The following is a 13198-nucleotide window of genomic DNA, read 5'->3' on the forward strand; positions in this document are numbered from 1 at the left end:
CCGGCGCTGTCCATTAGCATTCTGTAGGGTATATCGGTCCAAGAGCCCATTTTCTCTAGAACTCCAGACCCAGCTGTGAGATTGGCCACGGAAACAGAATAAAGTTCTTTGGAGTTTGTCAAATACAGTCGTCTTCTGTTTTGCTCCTTTGGGGAAAGAGCAAGCGCTGAAAATTTTTGTTCCAGCGCTAGCAACAACCAAGACGTGTTGCTTTTCATGCTGAACGCAAGCAGATGTCCAGAATTAAAGTCCAAAATGTACGAAAGCCAGTCATCCTTTGTTTCATCCAGCACTAATTCGTGCATCCACCTTTTATTCGAATCATTAGAGACCAAAGTCTGAGGAAATTCGTGGACAAGCACGAATTCATCGTTTTTCTCAAGATTGAATATCCAAAGTTTTGCAAGACAATTCCGATTGCCGTTGTCCAAAACCCACAAGCGACCTTCAGAATCTGCTTCCAAACCGGTTGCGTGTTGAATAGTCCTGCAGTTGTCCCTTATCTGTAGCCAGAAGTTGTTTGGACGTAAATCACTCCCATAGCAAAAAAACGGATATATGTTTCGGACGACAATTTTCTTGTTGGGCACTTACATGCATTTGCTCAGATGGAAAGGGTGTCAGCTTCGGAGGCGTCGCAGAAGAGGTCGGCAGCGAAACCAGAGTGGCCCAGGGTGGGTGTATGCTGAGGAAGAGCCTTTCTCTGAAGACCGCCATGTACTTTGGATTAAATATCCCGGGGGGTAAGTTTTTGTTCTCCGCTGACACTATATCGAAGCTCATTTGATCCCAATCGAAGACGGAAGTGAAATTATCGGCTGCCAAGGACAGACCGATTATTAGAGTGAAGATAATGAGGATGTACCGTGACATCCTTTGAAAATTAAAAGACCGAAATATGCATTAGTTGAAGAGAGAGTGACACTCAAAATGCGGAGCAGAGAGACCGATACGAGTGTCAGCTAGGATTTGACTGCTTTTACTATACGTGCTAAAATGAACGCGGTTTTTCCTGGTTATGAATAGATTTTTATGACTCACATAATAAAATTTATATTTCCTTACCGCCTACGGTCTATGAATAAATGCAATCAATTCTCAAAAGCACTAATCTCATATTGAGTCAACCCGTTTTTCTCACATGATATCTGCTGGTTGTTTAATTTTAAATGTGATTCATAATGCAAGGAAGAAATTAACCATTATATTAAAAAGAGGAAACAAAAATATGCATGTTCAATGAAATGTGTTACTTAGACAACAGTATTATTTTTATCTTCTCAAGTCAATTGCCCAGCAAGAGTCTAAATAATTTTTAACGTCCTTTTAGCTCCGTTACTAAGATTTAACAGAACGTTCGAGAAATTCTTGCAAGCTCTTATTAGAAAATTATTATTAAGAATGATATTTTGACATTGGATTAAGAAAAACCAACAGTTAAGTAAGGGAATATTTGCAATATATATTTTTATTTACCTCAAACCATTCTTACAAAAGATTATTTTATTAAAAAAAGCCGAAGAACCGTAGCTTTTTATGTTTACCTTTATTGAATTATTTTTTTATGAAAATGCAACAAAATATTTTACATTTGTCTCGAGTAGACAACTAATTGCGTTCAGGGAAAACGAACATTTCCCCATTATTTTCCATCTGAATCTGCCTGAAAGAGGTCTGCATTCTTCTCATCCTCAGGGTCAGCCACAAAATGACAAAACAACACACGAGCAACAAAATCGGAATTGTGTTCGAAGACTGACTGTTGCGGTGATTTCCTACAAGACCAGCATGTCCACCGATTGTTGGAGTTTTCGTGCTTTTCACGTCTTTCGAAGTCTCTTCATTTACGTTAACTTGAGGCGTAGTCGAGGCTGCAAAAGGATCAGGAACGGAAGAATGATTAGATTGTGTGGGCGCGTTGTTTGTTCTTTCGAATTACATTCAGAAATTTAATTCTTATGGAATTAAGTACTCCTAAAATAAGGAAATTCATTCAATTCAGAAGCTGAAAAATCAAATTAAAAAATTTCAATTGTTTTTATCAAATAACTTTTAGAAGCTTGACTATATTAGAGACAGTAATTATTACTATTTTTAAAAAATATGTGGTTGAAATTTATTCGTAAAAAATTCGTTATTCTCTTGCAGTTGAAAGTGCATAATTTGAATTTATTTACCTGCAGTGGACGTGCTGTATTGATACGATTTGGCGCCGACTTCAGCCTGGAGTAGTTTATACTTATTCTCATCCTTAGTTTCATTTCTCTCCATCATCCATAAACTGCCATTCGTGTCCAAAGCAAAAGAAAATGGCTGATAAGCACGCAGTTTTCCTACCTATAAGAGTAGGCAGTGATTTGATACTGTTAGCGAGACAAAGCATAAAATAGTCGGGAATATTAGAAAAATTAAAGGGTATTTTATTTTGCAGCAAAAGTTTTAACTTCTATTTTAAATATCCACTTGTAACAGATCTTTGGGTTGCAAAAAATAAATTATTACCTCATGAAATCGCTGCTCACGAAATGGCTCCGAAATATTCCAGTTGGAGGTGTAATTCGCGTAGTGAAAGGCGGCATACAAGACATTGGCGCTGTCGAATAGCATTCTGTAGGGTTCTTCGTTCCATTCGCTGATTAATTTCACAGTAGCGCTTCCAACGGCTCCATTCTTCAGCTCGGACACAGGCATTGAATAAAGTTCTTTGGAATTGTCTCTTCCAAGGTACAACTGTCCCTGGTTGGGAGAGAGGGCCAAGGAAAACCAACGTCTCTCTGGTGTTATAACTGACCAGGATTTGTCCATTTTTCGGTTGTAAACTACGATGTGCTCAGATTCAGAGTCCGCGATGTACGCAACGTAATCGTCTGGTGTTTTGTCCAGCACGATATCAAGCAGCCATCTTTTATAGTAGGAATGAGTGACGACTGTGTCCGGGAACTGGTGCACGCGCTCGGTTGTGTCGCTGTTGAGCAGGTCGAAAATCCAAAGTTTGCTTGCACAATTTGTGCTTCCGTCATCGAGCACCCACAACCGACCTTCAGGGTCCGTTTCCATTCCTTTGGCCGCTTGAATAGTCTCGCAGTTGCCATTTTTCTGTAAAAAGAGAAATACATTTTGCATATATAAGTGAAAAAATGCTCCAGTTTGTTGTTTTCAAGACTACGAAAAACAAAAAGATGCAGTAATTTGAGAATTGGTCCGACATTTAAGACACCGCACTCTTTATTTAAGTTGATATCACACGTCATATTTCCCAATTTATCCTTAAAATTTTCTCATTCAAGACTTACATGTAAATTCCAGGATGGGAAAGGAGCAAGTTTTGGAGGGGCAGTCGACGTGCTGCTCGTTGGCAGCCACACCAAAGTGGCGGGAATACGGGGGTGCATCGCAATGCTTAGAAAGAGCCTCTCTCCGAAAACGGCCATGAATCGAAGATCAACATATTTTGGATTAAAAATTTGTTTAATCTGTTCAATTGAAGTGTCCGTTTCCGCTCCTGATGGCCAGACGAAATCGAATGTGTCCCACTCGTAGACGGTTGTGAAGTTGACGGCGTTGGCAAGGCACAGGCCAACCAAAAAGATGGCAGCAAATAACGCAGACATTGTCTTCGAGCTGAAAGCATAAAAGCAATAAAATTTAAAACAATTTGTTACTAAGGGACGAACGGGAATGGCGTTGGATCCAGAACACATCCGGCTTTTGTACGCCAAACAACTTGAAACGTTTTAATTTGATCAAAAAATCAGTAAATCAATCGGGAAAATCCGGGTTTTGCGAACGAATAATATTAAAAATTCACAGTCTCTGCCGACCTATTTTTAAATTTGAACACTCTTGCGAGGTTTGCAATTTACGTACAATTGATATTTATACTGCCAAAAAATATCAGGGACAGGGACGGAATCGAAAGCCCGGCTCGGTTTCCCGCTCTATAATCAGAGAGTTAAGAAGAGAGCAAAATCCGTTTGGAAATTAATGTATCAATTATTATGAAATACTCCTATTATTATATTTACTTTTAATTAAAAAATTTTTGATTCTATTTGCTTGTCAGTTTTTAAAATAAATAAATATTTCTCCTTGGTATATATAGTTCCAAGTATAAAGAAAATGCTTTTTGAACCGTTCCTTAAGAAATTGCGTGAATTTAACAGTGATTTTAGGAGTCTGAATCCGCCGATAAATACAAAAAATTAATACAAGAGAGCGAACTCACCCGCGTGTTTCTCTCGCGGCTCCTCTTCTCGCTGTGTGCTGTTGCTGTGCAGAGCGCCGGGCGGTGGCCTCCACCTCGCGAAACGAGTCACGTGCGACGGGCCGCAAAAAAGACGTTTTGTGCGGCAACTCATTTAGGCCCCACAAGGCTCGCTTTCGCTTTTCGTTCTCATGTCAAAATCCGCAGCAAATAAGCTCATGCTACACGTCTCCGTTGAAATTTGATTTCCCAATAAAGATGAATTTCGATTAACAGAAAACCATTTCATCTATAAATAGCATACAAAATAATCTGACAATAAATTAGATAGATGCTGATTAAACGCTCTTAATGATATTTTTCTATTTATTTAAAAAGTGTCTGTATGAAACAAATTAATTCTGTTTGCATGTTAATAATTATTCTCGCAGCAACAAAAATTGCAGTCCAAAGCTCTTAAAACGAGCCACTCTCGGTTTCTCACTCGTCTCTTTTGGTGTCGCGGCGTTTTCGCCAGCGCTGTTTTCATTAAAAAAATCGGACCTTCTCTCGCATCTACTTTGATTCAAATGCCACCTTTAAACACCGTGATTGGCTTTTAAAAAACATTAATCTCTACAAGATATAGGAATGGGTCGCAACTGTACTTTTACCACGATTTCTGGTGTGTAATAAGATCAGTCAAGTCGCCGCAACTGATTGAGAGTGCGCGCCGGCGGAGAGGAGAGAAAAAAAGTCAAAGAGCAGCGATCTCGCTCGCTCGTCCATGAAAAGATCTGCGTGCGCCGAATAAGTATTCTGTTAAAGAGACGTGCTCTTGTTGTGTGCGGGTAGTACTCTCGAGAGCAAAAAACAGGAGCCGCCTTTTTCTCTCCTCACTCTCTCTCTCTCTAGCAAACCACAGCTTCTTTTAGCTAGAAATAAAAATTAATTTAATTCGTTAAATATAAAAGTCTAATTTAGATTCGTAGTGATTTTCGTCTGTCTATTGACCTCGCAATTTTAATTCATTTCCACCTTATAAACCACGCGTCTTGCACGAGACAGCGCGATTTCAACGCGGCGTGCGACTGACGGTCCGGAGTGAGATTAAGTATTTTTATCCATTCTGCGCTTTAGTTTTTTTAGACAAACGCCTGTCTATTTCAGAGCTAGAGATTTATATTTATTTCTCAGGGGGATGAAGAACTGAACAATTTATTCCATTGAAAAAGTATTTTTCTGACACCTCTTTCAGGATCTGATAGGAATTTTTATGCAACGTTCATACCTAAAATTTTAAAATATATTAAAAAAACAGACCTGCACGTTTATGCAGTAAATGAATTTAATTAAAAGGAGGCATCAAAAACCTCGAGAAAAATTTATAATAGAGATTTGCAAGCAGAGAATGAGGAGTCCTCTTGATTTCTTTATTCTAATTGATTGCTTGTGTGCGCAACAACTGTAGCAGAGAAGCGACCCATTTTATTTTCAGATAATAATCGCAAGTGAGCAAAGCAGTTAGTTGTTGTCCGCGGTGAGCAGAAAATATACACGCGTCTAATGAATGCAAAACCCGCTCGTTACACGGCAGTGATTTCAGAGGAAGCAATTTAAATGTCATAAAAATGGCAAATATCAAATTCTTCATGTTCTTTACTACTCACTTCCTGAAGTACTCGATCCTTTTCCTGCAGTTTAATTAAATTACCAATCCATAAAAAATATCTGCACTTATGGTTTCAGCAGGACCACACATGACGTTGTGAATTAATGTTCAACGAAGAATAAAATTTTCTTTCCCTCTAAATACAACAAAAAAGGCAGCGATTGGTGTTCTTCAGGGAAAGTGACGTTGATGGGACGTAAAAATATATATTCAAATCGTACAGTTGCCTTCACAAGTGCGTAAATCAAACGGTCAGCAGTGTTGTTGACGAATCTGTTTATATGCCTTTGGCTTTGAAGAGATTTCCTTCCACCTTTTATTTAAAGAGGTCAGCCGTTTTTCACGTCACGAATTTATTGGAAATGAAACTGACGCACAGGCCATGTTTGGCCTATCTTAATTATTTTATTGTCTCTCCCCGCCCGAGATGCTTAATGGAGCCATTCCGAGCAGATAAAAACAAACAACAATTATTGGAAGGAGGCAAGTAAAATATAAATGTATTGGTTGACAAATGGATTTGAATCAGATACCGTATTCTACATTATTAAAACAATAAGGAGCCATTGGACCTTTGGCACCGGCGTCTATTTTTCTTCGCCATGTTCCTTTGAAAGCATCCCATAAATAATGCTATTTGTGAGAGCGAGACAGCGTGTTCCTTAAGAGAGCGCTGGCCGGGCGCAAATAAATATTGAGAAATTTCTCATGCGCTTTTCGGTCTTCATACATAATATGCAATTCGTGCCCATTGAAAGGAAAGTGGGAAGGTTTCCTGGATCATCCTTCTTAAAGCAGACAAAAGAACCTGTTTGTGTGACAAATGTTCCTGCACGCAGGTACAGAACCTTTTCATCCAGTCGGCCGGCGGCAGGCCTGATATTATACCAAAATAGGTTCTGTGGGAATATTACAAATTTATTTCTGCCATGCGACCGGTGCTGTTAGTTTCTCATGCAAACGATTGTACACATGTAAACTCGGCAAACAAAGCGCGCGCGGCTCACGTGCCGTCAACAAAAGTGTTTGTGTGCTGTGAGGGATGAGGGTGCACGCGGCAGCTCACTCTGCAGCCCTTTACCTGCTCCCAAAGGCTGGCCATTTCCCCCACGATGTGCTTTTATATGCGGGTCATGCGGTGTAGCATTGTGTTCGGTGATTCTTCCTTTTGCCAGCGGTAATTTATCACATTTTTGTCAGCTCGCTGCAAAGAAGAGTGCGAGTTTATCGGATCCACCGCAGATCGGTTTCAGATAAAGAAAAGATGAATTTTATTTCGAGGCGAATGACCTATTAACCAAGTCACTATTTTTTAAATCTAGGATGCGGTATGTGAACGAGCAGACACTTATTTTAACTATTAAAACGAGTTGTTTTTCTTTGCATATACGTATCCATTTAAATAACACCAAATAAAATCAACCTGCTGCTGTTGCTCGGGGCCGCCGCCGTCGGTGTCGGTGTGTTTTTTATTGTTGTATAGTGTACGCACATTGGACGCCGCGCGCACTCAACAATGAGCGAAAATAATGCAAGTGCGATGGCCGAGATTTGATCTGAATTAATTTACTAGCGCCGCCGGTCCCCGCGTGCGTTCGTGGCTTCGCACCGCGCTTTTAAACTAGATTAATTCCGGCCGGCCGAATGAGAAAACAAACAAATGACCGCAATTGTGTGCGGATGCGTAGACTCGCTAACGCTTTCACTCTCAATCTTAATGTTAATCTGCATTCAAGTTCTTTTTTGCGCAAATAGCAATACAAAACTCAATATTTACTTGAATAACTGCGTGAGTATTTTCGAATAAAACACGCATTAAACGGACGGAAAAATATCTTGCAGCAAACCATTGACTCTACGCAAAACGCATCAAATCTGGTTTCTGGTTTTTATGCCTAATATATGTTACTAACATTCCGTTTCAAATCAAACCTGTCTCAGGGTAAATTAAAATCTGAGCCACTATTCCAAAGAATTATCGCGGCTGGTGCTTACTTGCAATGTTGTACAATTTAAAATAAACAATACAAAACTAGACGAGGTGTATTTGTGAAGTCAGTTTTATTTATTTAAATTAATTTTAATTCAATAACAATCTTCTACATCTTGTTAATTTAATTTTTCCTTGTTCTGTTCGCCTTGAATCCTCTTTAACGTTTGACACGAGAGCGGGCAGACACAAATATTGTTGTGATATTGGCGCGGATTTTTCTCAAGGAGATTCGCACAGGATGTTATTTTAAGGGTGACAACCCTCTCTTTCACATCGCACCCCTTTTCCTGCCGTTCATTAGGTCCCTCCCGCGCATTCACACACTCGCCGCGCGCGCTTCTTTAACAAAGTAGCAACGTGATCCCGCTTTTCCTTTCCTGCAACACAACAAGTGCGAGAGCTAGGAGGCTGCTCAAAATAATGAGCAAGTCGTCGCGTCGCACCCAGCCAAACCTTTATTCCCTCGGGCCGAAAATAGCACTATATACCTGCTGTCTGTCGCTTTTGTCCGAGAGTGAGCGCATTAGATTTTATGAGGGAGCGTGTGCAAATAGAATAATCTCTGGTCGCTCGGTCGGATGCTGCGGGACCAGATCTTTTACTTTCTCGCCCGTTTCTTTTTACCACTGCTTTCGCCCACAAATGGCCGAATTTGTTTGGATTTGAATAAATTTGTAACTCGGTCTCTTCCTAGAGTAGTTGCCAAAAGTAATTGTGCCCATTTTGCGGCCTGTTAATGCTAATGAATAACACCCCGGCAGGCGGGCAGCTAGGCGTAATGATAATAAATAAATATTTTTACGTTATAACGAGAGCGAGAGCGAGAGAGAGAGCGAGCGAGCAGGCTTTTCAATAGTTTCGTCCCGAGCAAAATTAACAACAATGGCAATAACAAACTTGGGCAGTGCGCAAAAATGAGCAGAGACAAACAACACGAGCGGACGCGCGGACAATGGAAATGGAGCGCCGCAGCACGTGTGCATAAATAGTGGTCGCTTTACACTTATGGTCATGGGCCGATAAGCACACTGTTTGCCGGCCACCATACCACCATACCGCACTCACACTCTGCTATTTTAGTTGGCCGCCCAATAACTATGCGCCCGCGAAAATTTGCAACAACCATTATCCTCGCGAAAATGAGCAAACAGGCCGATTGCGAATTTCAACCAACTCTGCATGCGACGCTCAAATTTTGATTGACTTTTGGGCTCAGCTAATTAACTTTCAATTATGCCGTGGAAATTTGAGGAAAACAAACTATACTCTGAGTTAAACTTTCGCTTTTTAAAACTTTTAAAAAGGCGCTTGACCTTCGGTTATAGAAAAGCTGCTTCGATTTCCTTTGGAGGTCTGGAACAAATGTGTGTGACTGGCTTGTAATGGGTTCCATTCTGAAAATACAAAAGCAAAGGATAAGAAAGAGTGAATGAATGCAACAAAATATATACAAGATAGTTTTGTACAATGTCAACACCAATTTATAAAGAGGTGTTTTTTTTAACTGTGATGGGTTTCATGCTGAAAATATGTACAACAAAAGAAATAAGAAAGAGTGAATGAATGCAACAATGCACAACATTTTTGTTCAATCTGTCAGCACCTATTTATAAAAAGGTAAAAACCGCACTCACACTCATTTATTTTAGTTGGCCACCTAATAACTATAGGGGCCGGACTCACACTTCTCGCTCTGATTGGAAGAATGAATGTGAATGCCCTATCCTACCGACAAGTGTGAGTTTTCCATATGCGCCCCCCAAGGAAAAGTTCTCCCTCGAAATTTGCAACAACCATTATCCTCGCGGAAATGAGCAAACAGGCCGATTGCGAATTTCAACCAACTCTGCATGCGACGCTCAAATTTTGATTGACTTTTGGGCTCACCTATATTAACTTTCAATCATGCCGTGGAAATTTGAGGAAAACAAACTACTCTTATACAATGACTTTAACTTTTTACATCGTTGGTGGTCCTTGTTGACTTTGTTAGATTTGTTTGTTATTATTCTTTTGCTCAATACAAATCTTATCCCATGCAAAAATACATGCGAAAACTTTATTCATGTTATAGAAAGCGAACATATAAAAGACCCACAAACGTTCGCTGCAACAAAGATAGTAAAGCCACTGAAAAATATGAAAAAAATCTCTTCTATTATGTGCATTGGAACGTGCGTCAATATGTAATTGCCACAACAAAGCAAAAAGTTCGTCAGACGCAAGTTGTAGTTCCTCTTGTTGGTCACGTCATTTTATGACAAAGAGGAATGAACAAGCCCTTTGGGCATCCTCATTGCCAAGAGTGTCAAAGCAAATGTGGGAGATCAAATACTAATACTGGCTACCAATGTCAGAGATGGCAAAAAAGTGGTTAGTTTAGTGACTCGAAATGCTCAAATAGCTCAACGGGCGGGGTCTCGTCTTTATAGCTGGTTAATTCGCACACCTTTATAGGGACAAATGTGTTAGCCTCGGTGTGGGAAGGTAATTAAAAAGACGGTCACATTAGGCCCAAGCTCCTCTGCGCGCGGCCTCTCACGCCCAATTAACATTATCTGCTCTGATAATTGTCAATTGGTATTTCTTTCATTTTAAATAGTCGCGGTTTTAAACAGGACCGGTGCTCTTTTAATTTAAATTGTTCGGTCACAATATTTATTAACAAAAAACTGAGCATTTTTGTGTCGCATCCAAAGGCACCTGAAAAGAGAGCTGCTATTGACGCTTAGGGAGGCCTGAGGAATACAACCAGGCCAATGTTGAACGAAAGGGGAAGAACTAGGCAATTACCCAATAGGCCAATCAGTTTCCTATACACTATGGGGATTATTTCTGTTGTAAAATAGCGATAAATTAGCATAATATATGTATGATAAGTTGATGTTTCATTGAAAGTCCAAGTAAACTTGAATAAATAAATTCAGATGTAATTTTATTTAATAATTTCACGATACCAACAATAAATCACTTGTTTTACAAATTCAGCAAGTCTTCACTGCAAATAAAAAGGATTTATTGCTGTCACAAGGGTCTCCGCTGCTGACAAACAAACGTGTAATTATCACTGGGGAAATTTCACGGGCAGCGATTTGCATGAAAGTGCACACTGTTTTATTTGCTGACCGCGATCGCAGAATGCACACACGTCATAGTTGGTGTTATGCTTTTTGAAAAACGGCCGCCGGTCGTACAATAGCTTGATACATAATTAAATTGGAAAGTTCTCTTTGGTTTGCATTAAAAACGTAAGTAAATTAACTGGTTTTATTTTATAGAAACGCACCTAACTGTTAACTCGTAACAAAATTTAAAATCTAAATTTTTCTAGTGTCTTAACAACTTTAAAAATAATATTTTGTTTGGTGAAATTACTAAGGGTCAAAGTGCATCTTAAATATCGTCAGAGAGGGTGCATAAAAATTAAAAATAAGCTTGAACATAACGAGGTATGGCTACAAACGTGAATTTACATTTTTAAAACATATTAAGCCGCAGGATAGAGGGCAACAAGGAATTGGAATGCAAATGGTAATTTATGCAATAAAGATGCGCAGATTGCATAATACGCGCGCGCGCAAGAGAGAGCGAGAGAGAGAGAGAGAGAGAGAGAGAGAGAGAGAGCGAGAGCGAGAGAGAGAGAAGGCGAAAGAGAATCTCCGCTGCTTTTTTATTCTCTCTCGGCCGTGTATGTTTTGCATTTCCGCAACTCGACATACTCTCGTTTTGCGGGGGATGCCAAAGTTAATTGGAAGTCCCTCCCGCAATTTATTGGCAGTTTATGATGTGCCGAAAATAGCGATCTGCTTTTTTCACTTAGCAAACACGCGTGGCTGCAGCAAAAATAAAAATCCTGACCTTAAAAACTGGTTTAATCCTGTACTTGTATATGCGTTTGTTTGTTTTTTTGACGTTCGCAGGTGTTTTTCGCATATTAATCATACTTCAGAGAGAGTGTTATGAAACTATCATTAAATGTTTAGCGTTCGAAATGATTAAATTAAATAATCTTGTATTCAATGCGGCGAATCAATTGCTCTCTGGAGTTATAGGCTTGCTGGAGGCACGGCTGAAAAATTGCTCCTCTGCTCTCTTTGTGTCATTTTGCTGTGCTCTTTCTTTGGTTTTGCGGAAGAGGCTCATTTTTCACTGAAACGTGCGGCACAAAAAGAGCAGCAGGAGCAGAAGATGCAAATGCGAAGAGAGAAAGAAGGCCGGGGGTTGACGTCTGACTGAGGCGGGCGAGGGCAAACAAACAAGCGGGGCTGCTGGTGCCTCGCTGGTGCTGCAGAGGCAGAGAAGTTGCAAACGCAGCACACTGACAGAGGAGAACGGAGAACGAGAAGAGAAAGAAACATCAAAATAATAAAATCTTTCAAACGGGTGCCGTTGCAAGGGATCGCGGCGATTGGACTCACCCCCCATTCGTACACGGCGTCGTGTCAGCCAATGGCGAGGCACTAAAGGATTGGGGCGGTGCGAGTTTGTCTTCAGCGCACACACTCCTCCTCTCTTCGCTTAGAAGCAGTGTTCCGAGTTTTATCCAGCCGGTTTAATCCATGGTGGTTTAAACCACCCTATTTTAGCCGGCTTTATTCTGGCTTTTTTTGAATTTTTCTCACAGCTTATCAAAAATTCACAAATTTGTTTAAAAAATAGTTTTTAGTTGCAGCCAAAAAAAGCAAAAAAACCGGATTAAGCTGGATACAATCCGGATAAAACCACCTCGTTTTAGAAAAAGCCGGCCTTTTTTGGGACACTGCTTAGAAGCAGTTTATCGTGCGTCGAACGCGGATCTGCGGGCAAGAGCACGGAGCGAGCGTTGAGGCACCACGCACACACACACACACAGAACAGAGCAAATTATTCAACGCAGAGGGGCCGTTTACGTGTCCCTCTCGCAACGCAGCAGCATCAAACGACGATGAGCATGGACTCTGTGATGGACTCGTCGAGCAGCGACCACAGCTCGCCGAAACAGCTGCTGCCGCCGGGCCACCGTTCGCCGGTCTCCGGCAACAGTCCGCTGGGCTCGCCGATCGCCACGCCCACGTCGCTGGGCCTGATGGGCCGCGGGCGGCCGCCGCCGGGCCTCAGCCACCCGTCGCTGCTGATGTCGGCCATGGGCTCGCTGGCCGGCCTGCCGGTCGACCTGAACCACCGCCGCTGCGGCCGCCCTCGACGTGCATCCTCCAACAGCCCGCCGCCCATCCCGACCACAGACCCGACGGCCAACGAGTGCAAGCTGGTCGACTACCGCGGCCAGAAGGTGGCCGCCTTCGCATCATCTCCGGCGAGACCATGCTGTGTGCTTGCCTCAGGCCTTCGAGCTCTTCCTCAAGCACCTGGT

The 13198-nt window shown here is 41.3% G+C and overlaps 1 protein-coding gene and 1 long non-coding RNA gene across 2 annotated transcripts in view; both read right to left on the bottom strand.

The window, feature by feature from the left end:
* LOC135937947 (uncharacterized) overlaps window positions 1-13198 on the bottom strand; it is a 90604-nt gene that overhangs the window by 67409 nt on the left and 9997 nt on the right. The window lies entirely within an intron of this gene.
* Window positions 1443-4257, bottom strand: LOC135937133 (major royal jelly protein 5-like). Its single transcript, XM_065480218.1, has 5 exons — window positions 4226-4257; window positions 3294-3621; window positions 2503-3096; window positions 2178-2337; window positions 1443-1871 (listed from the first exon to the last, which is right to left on the bottom strand). The coding sequence occupies exons 2-5, from the start codon at window positions 3609-3611 to the stop codon at window positions 1609-1611; spliced, it is 1335 nt and encodes a 444-aa protein (XP_065336290.1). The 5' UTR covers window positions 3612-3621; window positions 4226-4257; the 3' UTR covers window positions 1443-1608.

This window comes from Cloeon dipterum, chromosome 2 (genome assembly GCF_949628265.1).
Source record: "Cloeon dipterum chromosome 2, ieCloDipt1.1, whole genome shotgun sequence".
Taxonomy (NCBI): domain Eukaryota; kingdom Metazoa; phylum Arthropoda; class Insecta; order Ephemeroptera; family Baetidae; genus Cloeon; species Cloeon dipterum.